The 12,462-nt window shown below is 38.8% G+C and overlaps 1 protein-coding gene and 1 long non-coding RNA gene across 2 annotated transcripts in view; one reads left to right on the top strand and one right to left on the bottom strand.

Annotated features, from left to right (window-relative positions):
- SNX7 (sorting nexin 7) overlaps nt 1-12,462 on the top strand; it is a 56,569-nt gene that overhangs the window by 23,709 nt on the left and 20,398 nt on the right. The window contains 1 exon segment of the mRNA XM_039485899.1: nt 6,904-6,990. Coding sequence (XP_039341833.1) covers nt 6,904-6,990 — 87 coding nt within the window.
- The window catches only part of LOC120370761, a 71,619-nt gene that overhangs the window by 48,475 nt on the left and 10,682 nt on the right, over nt 1-12,462 (bottom strand). The gene's annotated exons all lie outside the window — the stretch shown is intronic.

Raw genomic sequence — 12,462 nt, 5'->3', positions numbered from 1 at the left:
ATTTTGCAGTCACTGCATTAACTCTTTGAGGGCTATAATTTGTCTTTCTGCTGCTAATTGAGAACATAACAAATGAGTTACAGAGTGAAAAAAGCTTATTTAAAAAATAAATAAAAGCAAGAATAATTTTCCTTAGGATGGCTGCCCTCTCACACAGAATCCTTTTTTTTTTTTTTTTTCCCCCACTCCTGGCTCCCCTATTAATTAGACAAGATGTGTCCAGTCTCGAAGAGAAGATTTCTTTCATTGTGGGGACTCCTCTCCAGTTTCCTCCTGCAGCTAGCTCCCCAAACCAGCAACATTAAGGGTTGAGGGGTTGTGTCCTTTCCCTGGAAATTGTTGCACCTTAGGAAAGGTTTACATGCTAGTGGAGAGAATAGTTGTCCTTATCGTAGAAGCGTTCAAGGAACTACAACTCATGATGAATACAGAAGAACTATCTTCTCTCTGTCAAAATATTGACTCATCTAGGAATGGAAACTAATACACAAAGTAAGGCAAGGTTTTTCCCTCCTTGGAGATGTTTCTAAACCTTAAGATCCTGACTGCTATGCTGGAAAAGGGCAATGAACTTCTTTAATAGTTAACCACCTGCCATATGGACATGCAGATGTCATGCCAGGGTCTGGTATTGCGCATGCTGTTCCATTCAAGGCCCTTCTAACAGTTTCTCTGACAGAGTCTCCCATTGGTGGGAGACAACTAGGAAAATCTTTGCTCTGTCTTGGTGAATAAGAACACATAATACAGTGTGGGTCAATTAAGGGACATTGGTTGAGCAAACAGCAGAGCCTCTACATCTACATCCTAGTATTAAGGTCTGTCTGCCTGGCAGTACTGTCCCTGCAGAAGTCCTGGCTAGACATTTTTGTCCTCATTGGAATAAACAACATTGTGATAGCGGCATTTGGGAATAGCCAGGGTGCTGTAAATGCAGCTCCCTTATGGGAGAATCCTCTCCCGAGAGTGTTTTACATCCCAGAGTGCACATATCTGTAAGCAGATCGTCCCAGGAGAATGACCAATCCACGATGTGGTGTTCCCAGGAGATGGTTAATTGGACAGTTTGACCAACAATCTCTCACTCTGCATCCATTGCAAACCATCAGCTAGGACAAGCATTACAGCCTATGTAGAAATCCAAAAGCCTTAATATTAGGGGGGAGTTCACAGTCATCTTGGGCAGGGCTGATTTCTTTGCATTGCCCACTTCTTTCCTGATAGCATTAAAGACGGCAAAATATATCGGAAGGACAGAACAGGCCGTGCAGGGGGAGGAGTGGCACTATATGTTAAAGAAAGTGTAGATTCAAAAATGAAAAAAATCTTAAATCCACAGGTTCCATCCATCTCTATGGATAGGAATGAAATGCTCTAGTAAAATAAAAACATAGGGATCTATTATCATACCTGACCAGACCAGTAATAGTGAGTGATGTGATGATGAAAAGGAAATTAGAGAGGCTAAAAAAAGAACCCAATAATAGTGGGGATTTCAATTATCCCCATATATTGACTGGGAATTTTTCTTCAGGACACGAAATGCAGAGATAAATTTCTCGATATTTTTAAATGACTGCTTCATGGAGCAGCTGTAATGGAACCCACAAGGAGAGGCGACTCTAGATGTAATCCTGGATGAGGAGTGGGAGCTGTCCAAGAGGTAACTATAGCAGGAATAGTGGAAATAAATAGTGACCATAATACATATATCTAGCAACATCCCTGTGGGTGGTGGGAAGAACAAACTGCCTGCCCAAACACTGTTTTCTTAAAAAAAAAAAGGGGGAGGGTTACAAAAAAAGAAAGTTAGTTAGGACAAAAAGTTAAAAATCAAAGTGAGGTGTGTCTAAAGTTTTAAAGACACCTCTTTTAAGGCCTTAGACAATATTAAACCAAATTCAAAAAAACTAAAAAAAAACAAAAAAGAACAAAAAAAGAAGAAAAAAAAAGAACAACCATTAAAAGAGAAAGAAAAGAAAAGGTGAGAGATAAAGACTTGAAAAAAAGTGGTCAAGTCAGTCAAAGTCAAAAGAAAAAAGACTGACAACTTAAGTGCAAGAGTGTAAGAAGAAAAGCCAAAGAGGAGTTTGAAGAAGAGTAAAGAAAAAAGAACTTAAAAACAAATAAAAAAGGAACAAGTACAAAAGAAGCAGCAGGAAGCCTGCTAGGCATAACCAAGCGCTTAAAACGATGAAAAAGGAAAAAAAAAGAAAAAAAAAAGATGAAAGTTTAAATGAGAAAAGAAAAGCTTCTTCTTCTTTCCCAGGCTTGAGTGAGCTGAGGCTGAGCTAGCTGTGAAATGTGAGGAGTTTGACAGGACTGAAATCTGAGAGAGGAGAGTTTGTGAATTAATTTGTCAACTCAACATTAACAATTGATAAAAACAGAACAAGTTCAACTGACCAGATGGCATTCACCCAAGAGTTCTGAAAGAACTCAAATAAAAAGTTATTAACCTATCCTTAAAAACTATTAACCTGTCCTTTAAATCGGTCGTAACTAAATGCTTCATATTTAGGACTGGAAGAAATTCATTAATAAATAAAAATTACAGAAAGGTAATTCTAGACTGGGCAAATTAAAGTCTAACAAAATTAAGAATAAAATTGAAAGACAAAAAAAAACAAAAAATAAAAAACACATAGAAAACAAACAAAAAGTAAAGGTTAATAAAATCTCTTTATCTTTTCTGTAAAATCTAATCTTGGTAATCTAATAGAGTTCTGATAGTAGGGGGAACAATAGATAGGGGGAGTCTAGATATAGGTTGACAAGGGATTTGGAAAAGCCTCAAAAAGGTCCTCAGGTAAGAAATTAAGAAATCTAAAGAAAGAAGAAAGGGTTTTAGGGAAGGACAAAGAGGAAAGGTTGGAAGAAGAAGTAGAAAGGAGAGGGGTACCGGGCAATTAATGGGAAGGGGTCAGTCCTGGTGGGTGGTGTTTCATATTATTCAACCAATCCTATTCAATTTATTCAGATTCAATCAGGAGAAGGATGATACAAAGAAATGAGCAAAAGATGAATTAAACAAAAAAGAAAAGAAGAAGAAGAGAAGACTAGCAGATAAAGAAGAACTAAAAAAGATCAAACAAAAAACAAAATTAAAATGAAAATGATAAATGAAAAAAATGAACAAATAAAAAAAAAAAATGAAAATGCATGAATGGGATACAATAACTAATACAACATACAAAATGATGGGGAGTTATAACTACAATTTACAAGAATCTGATCATGATGGTAGTTTCTCTAGGTCAAAAAGAAAACTCAAAGAGGTGTCAAAAAGCAAAAGAATAAGAAAAGAAGTGAAGAAGGGATAGAGAATAAATATAAATCCATATTATAAATATATATAAAAATGATATATATACTGTCTCGAATCTCAGTCTCAGATGTGGTCTCCTCACCTCACTCAGAAAAGAAAAACTAAAAAAAGACTCACTAAAAATGACTCAAAAGATGAAAAAAGAAGAAAGGATCCTAGAGGGAAAGAAGGAAGAGGAGGGAGAAGACTAGGGGGGACAAAGAGAGGGAGGGGGGATGATAGAGAGAAATATGAGAAAGTGAGATGAAGAGAAAGTGATATGGGAAAGGTATAGTTACATGAATAAGTCATAAAAGAAATTATTACAAATGAAATTAAAAGGCATTAAAGGAAGTTAAATAAAATCAAGTTCACAACAACTTATTAAAACTCCTTAACTTTATAACTGGAAAGGTGAGGAGGCTAAAACAATGTTTAGACTATAACAATGGGGAAAAGTGTTGTGGAAAATAAAATGTATAAAGGGCTAGGAATATGGATTGGGGGATGTGGTGGTGGGGTGTCCATAAATGGCTGGTGATGGAGATGGCAGAGAATGAGGATGGAGGAGATGTTAGGCAGAGCCTCTGGGGCACCTGAGGATGGAGATGGATGGCAGGAGAGAGATCACTTGATGCACCTTGGGTTCTTAGCACTGCCTTTGGTCTGTTCTTATGTTCTTAGAGAGACTATGGCCTGCTGAAGTTAATTACATCAGTGTGGCAGCTTCTGCACTGAGTATCCACATCATAATGAATAGTAACCTTCAACTTGGGACAGTGCTACTATCCTGTGCTCCTTCAAGCCTTTAGATTTAATTTCCTAGCTTGCTTGTCCTGGGAGGCAGCTCTTACTCTGCCTGAAGGTTGGAAAGATTGCAGCCATAGCAGGTGACACCCCCGATTCCTTAGTCTTATTTTTCAGTATGAAAAGACGGTTACCCATACCTGCCCCAGACTTTCTCCTCAGTCATGATATTTGTTACTTCCATTGGACTCTCTTCTTTGCAGTTTGGCCTGTCCCTTTGCCAGTTTTCTCTGCCCATCTCATCAGAACAGTTGTGGTGTGTGTGCTGACGAGAGATTCTATGGACAAACTGCAGAGTGACTATGTGGCCTTTCATGCGCATCTCTGGAATGAATGTTGCTTGGGTGTCTCTGCATTAGCTCTCATACCTTTTGGGGTACTGAGTTCTTGGTGCAAACCTTCCAATGCAACATTAGGCAGGCTTGAGCAGTTCATCCATTGGCTCCTTCCTCCTCTATTCCATGCCAGTCTCTCTCCCTTCTTTCACCTTGGATATTTTGTTCTAATGCTCACTTCTGCCCTGCACCCTGGTTAGGGTACTTCTAGGCAGACTAAGAATACACTGATCATAGCCACACTTTGGAAAAACCTGTTTTCTGAGGCATGGCAGTGCTAACACCTCCCAAATTGTCCCCATAAGAGTGTATGCCTAAGCAAAGGTTTTGTCAGTAAGGCAGGATAATCGTATTTTTCAGCTTTGGAAGTGCTGAATGGGAAAGCAGATGCATTTGGATCCTAAGGAGGAGGTTCCAGAGCCAAAAATCTTTGCATCTGGATTGGATCCCTCCTACTTGACTGACGGGGGAGACAGGACAATCCTGGGGAAAGTAGGCCTATATTACCACTATGCCTCTGAGGCTTTGGCTACACTTGCACTTCAAAGCGCTGCCACGGCTGCGCTTTGAAGCGCTAAGTGTAGTCAAAGCGCCAGCGCTGGGAGAGAGCAATCCCAGCGCTGTCCGTACTCCACCTCCCTGTGGGGAATAATGTACAGCGCTGGGAGCCGCGCTCCCAGTGCTGGGGCTTTGACCACACTGGCGCTTTGCAGCGCCACAATTTGCAGCGCTGGAGAGGGTGTGTTTTCATACCCTGCTGCAGCGCTGCAAATTTGCAAGTGTAGCCAAGGCCTCAGAAAACAGTTAACAGGCAAGAAATTTGTTTTAGGTCAGAGTACTGCTGTTTGGAGGATTTGTGAATGTGCTACTGCTTAGAGCAGCAGAGGAACTGTGGAAGCATAATATATTTATTTGTTTAACTTACTAAATTAATAAAAATGTGAAAATAATTAGAGAACTAATGAACATTCCCTGGGTTCCTCATTTACAAAAAAAGCATTTGCCATAGCTGGCACATATTATTAGTACTGAAATTATTAGTTTTACCTTGGAATTAGAATAGATATTTGTTATAATGGCTGGCAAACAGAGAAATTCTAATAGTTTCTCCTGTAGTTTTATATAGGATAAAAGAGGAAGTAAAAGGAAAAAAAGACACAAAAGAATATTAACCTATTTCTACTTGTTTCGATTTTACTCTTACAACCATATATTTTATATTTGTAATCAGACAGGAGATACTTTAAGGTATTGAATGGTAAGTTTTGTTATAAGTATGTACTATGTTGTATTACTTATTATTGACCAAAAACTGTTACTAAAAATTCTGGGTAATGTCTATTTGAAAACATACCTTTTTAAAAACTATCTTACTGAAGATGATCTAGTCAGGGTGGCAGTGTATTTCCTCTTCAACATTAACGTTTTGGCAACTAGCATAATGTGAAATCAACTTCTAACAAGGACTGGTTATGCCCTACACTGTGCAAGATGTACTGTACTACATATGAACATTGTAAATCTCTAAGCATATCTAAATTAAAGAGTAGAAGTTGTTGGGACAAGGTAACATACAGGATTATCAGAGTTTTTTTTTTTTTTTTTTGAATTTATATTTACATACTATCTTTCTTCTGAGTCCTCTTAAAAAGACATAAGCTTCACGATATTTCTGTGAGGGAAGTTTAATTTCAGTTTTACAGATGGGGAAACTGAGGCACCGACATTTTCACTGACTTCCTTGATGTCACACAGCAAATCCAGAGCAGTTTGGAATGTAACCTGTAATAATTACTGGTCCTGTAGTCTGACAACATTCCCTCCCTTTTTATATTAGTTTTTGCCATTCCACTAAGAATCAAATCTATTGAATTAGCCTTAACTTTAAATAAAAGTGGGCTTGCTAACACTGGTAGATTTAGTTGATTCTTTTCAGATAAAGAATTTTGATAATTTTCCTCTTCCTTTGCCACCAAACTATGGTACATACATAACATAACGGACTTACATTGATATTTCCTACAGTATCTGGTATATCATTTTAGTTGAGTCCTATCTCTTATACTATTGCTTTTATTCAAATAAAATACTTCCAGTATTGGGACTTCTCTAAATCATGTTTCTTGTAAAGGATTAAAATAATATGACTGTTTCATAGACTGACTCACTATATAATTCTTTATAATTTGTAGCTACGTAGATTCTCGTAGCGTTGGGTTTGGTAGGATTCCTAACAATTTTTCAGTAAAAAACTAATAAAAAAAATGGGCGTAATAAAAACAAATCTACAATAGATGCTTTAAAGCTATCAAAGTAAAATCTTTAAATCTGAGAATTCTATTGAGGGGATAAACTATAAATTCTCTAAAGTGTTAAGTACTCTTGATTGCAAGATGTCTTTGTATACAAATTATTACAATTAAATACAATCTATTTCATCCTAATGTTTTAAAGGGTGTTTTGAAAAGAAGAGACCAAATTCAGGCAGAGCTTGATTCCAAAGTTGATGCTTTATCCAATAAAAAGGCAGAAAAGGATCTGGTAAGTATGTAAATCTTTCTGAATGTTAAATTGTATGACTAAGGACCCTATTCTGACTAAAAATTAGGAGTTCTCCTGACAAAAATAAGCCCTGAAAAGCCATGTTTGGGGCTGCACACTTCCTGACCTATTCTAAAAAAGTTTGCTCATGCACTGCACAGGAAATAAGAATTGACATAGTGGTGTATTAACAGCTGCTGAAATGCCCTAGAAGAGGTAATTAGGATGGTCAAACCTGTTTCTTGTTCATGCATTTTTTTTTTTTAACAAATGTGCATGGTTTATTTTTGTTGGAGCTAATTGAGCTCTTGTCACCAGAACGTGTGGGGCATCTCCATGCTTGTTCCTTCTCTCTAACAAGGAGACAGAGTTTGACATTTGGCAATAAAGCTGTAAGTTAACTACTTTAACACTGTAAGATTGCCATTTATTCCTTTAGACTTCCACATTTTAGTGTCCATCTGTTTACCTTATGAGCCTGGCCAAGTGTCACCCAGCAACTTCTAGCTACTTTTGTCTGCAGTAGCATCAGTGTTACAATAGTTCATGTTTATCACTTTTTAAGGAATGATCTTAAAAATGTACTTTTGGTCTTATTTCCTTGGTAGGTTTTCATTTTGTTTTAGACAATATTTGTGGGCATTTCAAAAGCACTTGACGTCAACCTAACTGCTCGCATTGAAATACACCTCTACCCCAATATAACGCTGTCCTTGGGAGCCAAAAAAGTCTTACCGCATTATAGGTGAAACCACATTATATTGAACTTGCTTTGATCCACCGGAGTGCGCATTCTCCTCACCCCCAGAGCACTGCTTTACCGCGTTGTATCTGAATTCATGTTATATCGGGTTGCGTTATATTGGGGTAGAGGTGTAATTTGGTAAGAGTCCTGTTGACTTCAGTAGGAGCAGAGTTAGGCCAATACTGAGAGCTTTTGAAAAGCCCATGGCTTTAATGGGAAGATGTCTTAAATAGTTTCTAACATTTTACTTGGAAATCTTAAGTACCTGATTTGGAGACACAGTCAAATACCTAGGTGTGTAAATAACAGCTTGTGCAAAATTGTAGGTGCAAACCAGAGGCCTGTTTAAGGCCAGGCTGAAAAACAGGCCCACTGTTGTCATATACTAAACAGATGCAGTGCCATTTCACATATTGCAAACAAGAACAATCCTATTCTGTAAAAATCAACTGATATAGTTTTATGCTTTGAGAGAGGATTGTGATTGAAAACTTAATTACTTTCAATTCAAGAATCATTTGCCAACCCAGATAGCTATTTAATTGTAGTGCAAAAAGGAAAAGTTAGTGTAGAAATCTTATTTTCAAGCCACTCTCATATTCTACATAAAAAAGCATAAAATCCTAATACTTGGTTTCAGAACAGTCAGTCAGATGACATGAACAAAGCAGGCATTTCTTCTCTGAATATCAAGACTCAATGACTGGGTTGCTCCTCCTGCCGGGAAGTGACAGTGGGTAGTAGAGAGCTGTCAAACAAGGGGAAGAACAAAGTGTCCACGCTCCTGCTACTGTTTGCCACGTCTCAGGCTTGTTCTTTAATATCAATAACTTAATTTTCGTTCCAGCAATGAACCTCAGGTTTTATATTTTTAATCTAATTTCTGGCGTACTTTGAGATCATGCTCCTTTTACTGCGCTGCCTCAGAATATGTGAGCAGCTGTGCTGCAGGGCAGACAGGATGGCTGACCCAAATTTAGCTTATTTCTTCACTGAGGACACGTCTAGCAATCTGTCTCCATGGGTTTTCTAGATGGCTGTGTTTATTTTGGTAGTTGCTTTTCTAGTAGACTCTTTGCAGCTATGGAAACCTTCCTTAGGCTACATGCAGTCAAGAAAATGGGGGAGTAAGTGTTAAATTGCTTATTGACTGACAGTTCTGCTCCGCTTTCCTCTACATAACCCAGGTTTTTAGAATTGCCAGGAAATTAGCAGGCAAGCCAAACTATTTTTAATGTTCAAATGATCAACCAGTGATCCTGATAGAAATTACTATTGTGTAAAGGATATGAGTGTCACTAATTTATATGAGCAAATAGTAGGTAGAAAAGGCTGAAGGAATGTAATAAAAGGATGGCACAGTTTTTTGCAATGAAGGGTAACTAGCAAGAACAAGGTAGTACAGAAGGGGGACATACTGGAGCTTATTATGTCTTACTGAAAGGAAGAATGATGTGATAAACAGAAGCCTATCTGAAGTACTTGTATGGTGCCCTTTCCAATTTAACATATGGGGAACCAAGGCACAGTGAGACTGTGACTCGCTGGAGCCTGGGACTGAAGCTGAAGCCTGAGCCCTGCTGCCCAAGGCTGAAGCCAAAGCTCAAGCAACATAGCTTCACAGGACCTCCAGTGGTGTGGGACCTCGGCAATTACCCTGCTAGCCAGGCCTGCCTGGGTCCCCAACAGGAGCCCCCCATTCCTGAGCAATCTCACTGTTCCCAGCAGTTCAGCTAACTCACAGGGTCGCTTTTGAGGACAATTCCCTCTAGTGTAGTCGCTGGTGGTGCTCCCCAGGTCCTGCCACAGGTGGCCCTTGCCTATTCTATTTGGCCCCCAAACATGACAGAAGGACAAGGGGACGCTAGCCACAATCCCAGGCAGGGCTCCCCTTGCTACTGGATTGCATTAGCAGTCCCTAATAGCCTCTCCTGCTCCTGGACAAACTTCTCCCTCCATCTTTTTAAGCTCCCCTTCTCCAAGGGGAGCTTGTTCTGCAAGTGCACCTAAGTGGAGCATCAGCAGACATGGCACTGGGAAGACTTGACTTGGGAGCTGTCAGAGCACCTGAAGCGTGTGGAGGAAGAGAGCTTAACGAGGTTCCTTACCTAGGACCCATATCAGACTGCTACTAGTTGAGTTACATGGCTAAGTGCAGTAGCTGGCTGCTGTTATTCCAAATTGCGGGACTGGGTGTTGGATGTGGGGATGGTTGCTAGAAAAGAAGAAGAGCCTAGTTCCGGTACTGTCTCTCTCACCCACCCCTCATGTCAGAGTTGGGGGATCTGCAGCCCAATGCAGGGGAGTTGGGCTTCTGGAGCCAGAAGCTTTGTTGCGGGGCCAGCCCCTACCCTTTGTGGTGCCCCCAGAGGGGACATGGGCCACTGGGGACATGTGAAAGCACTTGAAAGTTAGGAGATGCCAGATTTATAGTTGCCAGTGCCCCAATTCTGCCCCAATGTATGGATGCATTATGACAGTGTTCGCTTACATGATTATTCCTGCAGGACCCATGCCTCAATCAGTGCACAGGATGGACATGCAAGGGGGCAAAATTAAGGTTGCGGTGGAAACTATAATTCTGGCATTTCCTAACCTTTAAGTGCTTGACTTTGCAACCTAAATAATGTTTTCATGAAGTTTCTTTGCATGAAATATAAAGCAAAGATTTGACACACATGGTTTCTGTTAGAAGTCTCATAATCTGTTTAATGTAAAGACGAGCTGGGAGAAGTCTCATGTTCAAACTATTCTGACATTTGAAATGTGTATTTTTTTTATTCTCCATTTGATTTCTTGACAGTGAACTAAACGTATTGAAATATTACTATCTGGTGTCGTTTGATACCTACAATATCATATTTTTGGAATGATGTACATGTGTTTTTTATAATGTAGTTTGTATCTGAACTCTAGTCTCTTTAGAGGCTTTTGAGACAACATATATATTTGGTTTTCATGAAGTAAGAATTTATTTTACTTGTATCTTGTACTGCCCTCGTTTTTCTGCCACTGTGTCTATTCATCTGTCTTCGATCCACTCTGTACTTCCTTTCTCTTGTCTTACCTCCTTAGTATACATAGCAAGTTTATATGCCATTTAAAAATATAGAGGAATGTAAACCAAAAAGGTCCTAGCATGCTCAGTGACTGGAGTAGTTGCATGATCTTCGCTTACTGCAATTACTTCGACACAGCAAAGTCTACAATTGCTAGACTGTTACATGATCTTTACTATATTTGAATGAACAAACCTGGATGAAAACTACTTTGAAACTAGAGGCGCTACTGATTAAGAGTCTGGGCCAAGATCATTAAAGTAAACGGAAAGACTTGCTGCAATACCCTCCACCCCTTTAGAAATTCTTTGTGAAAGTGAATAGTGAGAAGCCCTGGGTGCCCAGACTCTAACCAATCCACCTAACAGGCTGCTTCAGAGCCATGGATCTTGGAAGCCCTGTGAGCCTGGGCTGCTGAGGAAATGGGAACTTGGGAGCCAGGGCTCCCAGACTCTTGGTTAACTATTAGTCTGAGGCCATGGGAGCCTGGAAGCCCAGGCTGCTGAGGAGCTAGGCAGGTGATCTAACAGAAACCTGTCTGAGATACATTGGATCTTAGTCAAAATTGAACCAACACTACAAAATGTGTTGATGCATTGTCAATTAAATCTTTGGCATGTTTCCAAGCAGTTCTGGTACTTATGTATTTAAAGCTATTCACATATATGAATTGTGCCTTTGAAGTCAATACACATCTTGAAATCAGTGAGACAGCCAAAGTCCTGAATTGGAGCCTAAATATTTATATCCTTCTTTCACAGAAATATTGTCTGCCTCTCCTTTATAAGTTGTATGAAATTTCAATTCCTTACTGAATTTCTCTGTGCTATAGCGGAATTGCCAGTAGGAAGTGTAGAGATTACCAGTAGGTTACCAGTAGGAAGTACAGAGGAAAAACAGTATGCAAAAGGGAGGAATGAGCAAAGATCCATATTCAAAAGTGGAAAAAATAAAGTAAAACTGTACCTTTTCCCCCTCAGCCCTGTTGTAGGAGCTTATATAATTAGCTGTCGTGCAAATAAATTCCAATTATATAATACAATTATATAATTGTATTTCTGAACAAATGCACCAATTTTCAGCCAAATGGATGCCATTTGTAATGTTGGCAATGTGTATGCCCATTCAAAGGATCACAAGCCAGTTGCTAACTTGCTCTAGCAGTCAGGAGAAACCAATGATATTTAAAAATTGATGGACGACTGTGCAAAATCCTAAAATAGAATATTTAAAATGTAAATAAGGTTTAAATGCCACTTTTTTTTTTACAGTAATGAGTAACTAAAGCTGGTTAGAAACTGGTTTTTCACTTAGTTTCACAAATTTGTCATACTACTCAGCGTTATGCTCAAATGCTTATTGTATTTTCTGTGTTTAAGAACAACTCCCTGTATATCCATACATAAATTCATGCTGCTTTGGCTAACCACATATGCAATTTTTTCCTTCAAGATAGTATTTTTCTTAAAGCCTGATGCAGTGTTCTAACATACTAAAATAGTACTTGTAGCCCAACAAACTCAATTTTGTTGAATTTGTGAGCATTAGAGCTATTTATAAATAAAAAGGAAAGATTTTCCTTATCACAATATTGATTATACTGGGGTAATTTTTTGTAGTTAATATGTTACATCATAGCGGTGATCATTTGTATTCTGTTTAAAATAA

The sequence above is a fragment of the Mauremys reevesii genome, linkage group 8, assembly GCF_016161935.1.
Source record: "Mauremys reevesii isolate NIE-2019 linkage group 8, ASM1616193v1, whole genome shotgun sequence".
Taxonomy (NCBI): Eukaryota; Metazoa; Chordata; order Testudines; family Geoemydidae; genus Mauremys; species Mauremys reevesii.
Note: the sequence above shows the minus strand (reverse complement) of the source record. Positions and strands in the feature narration are given on the sequence as shown.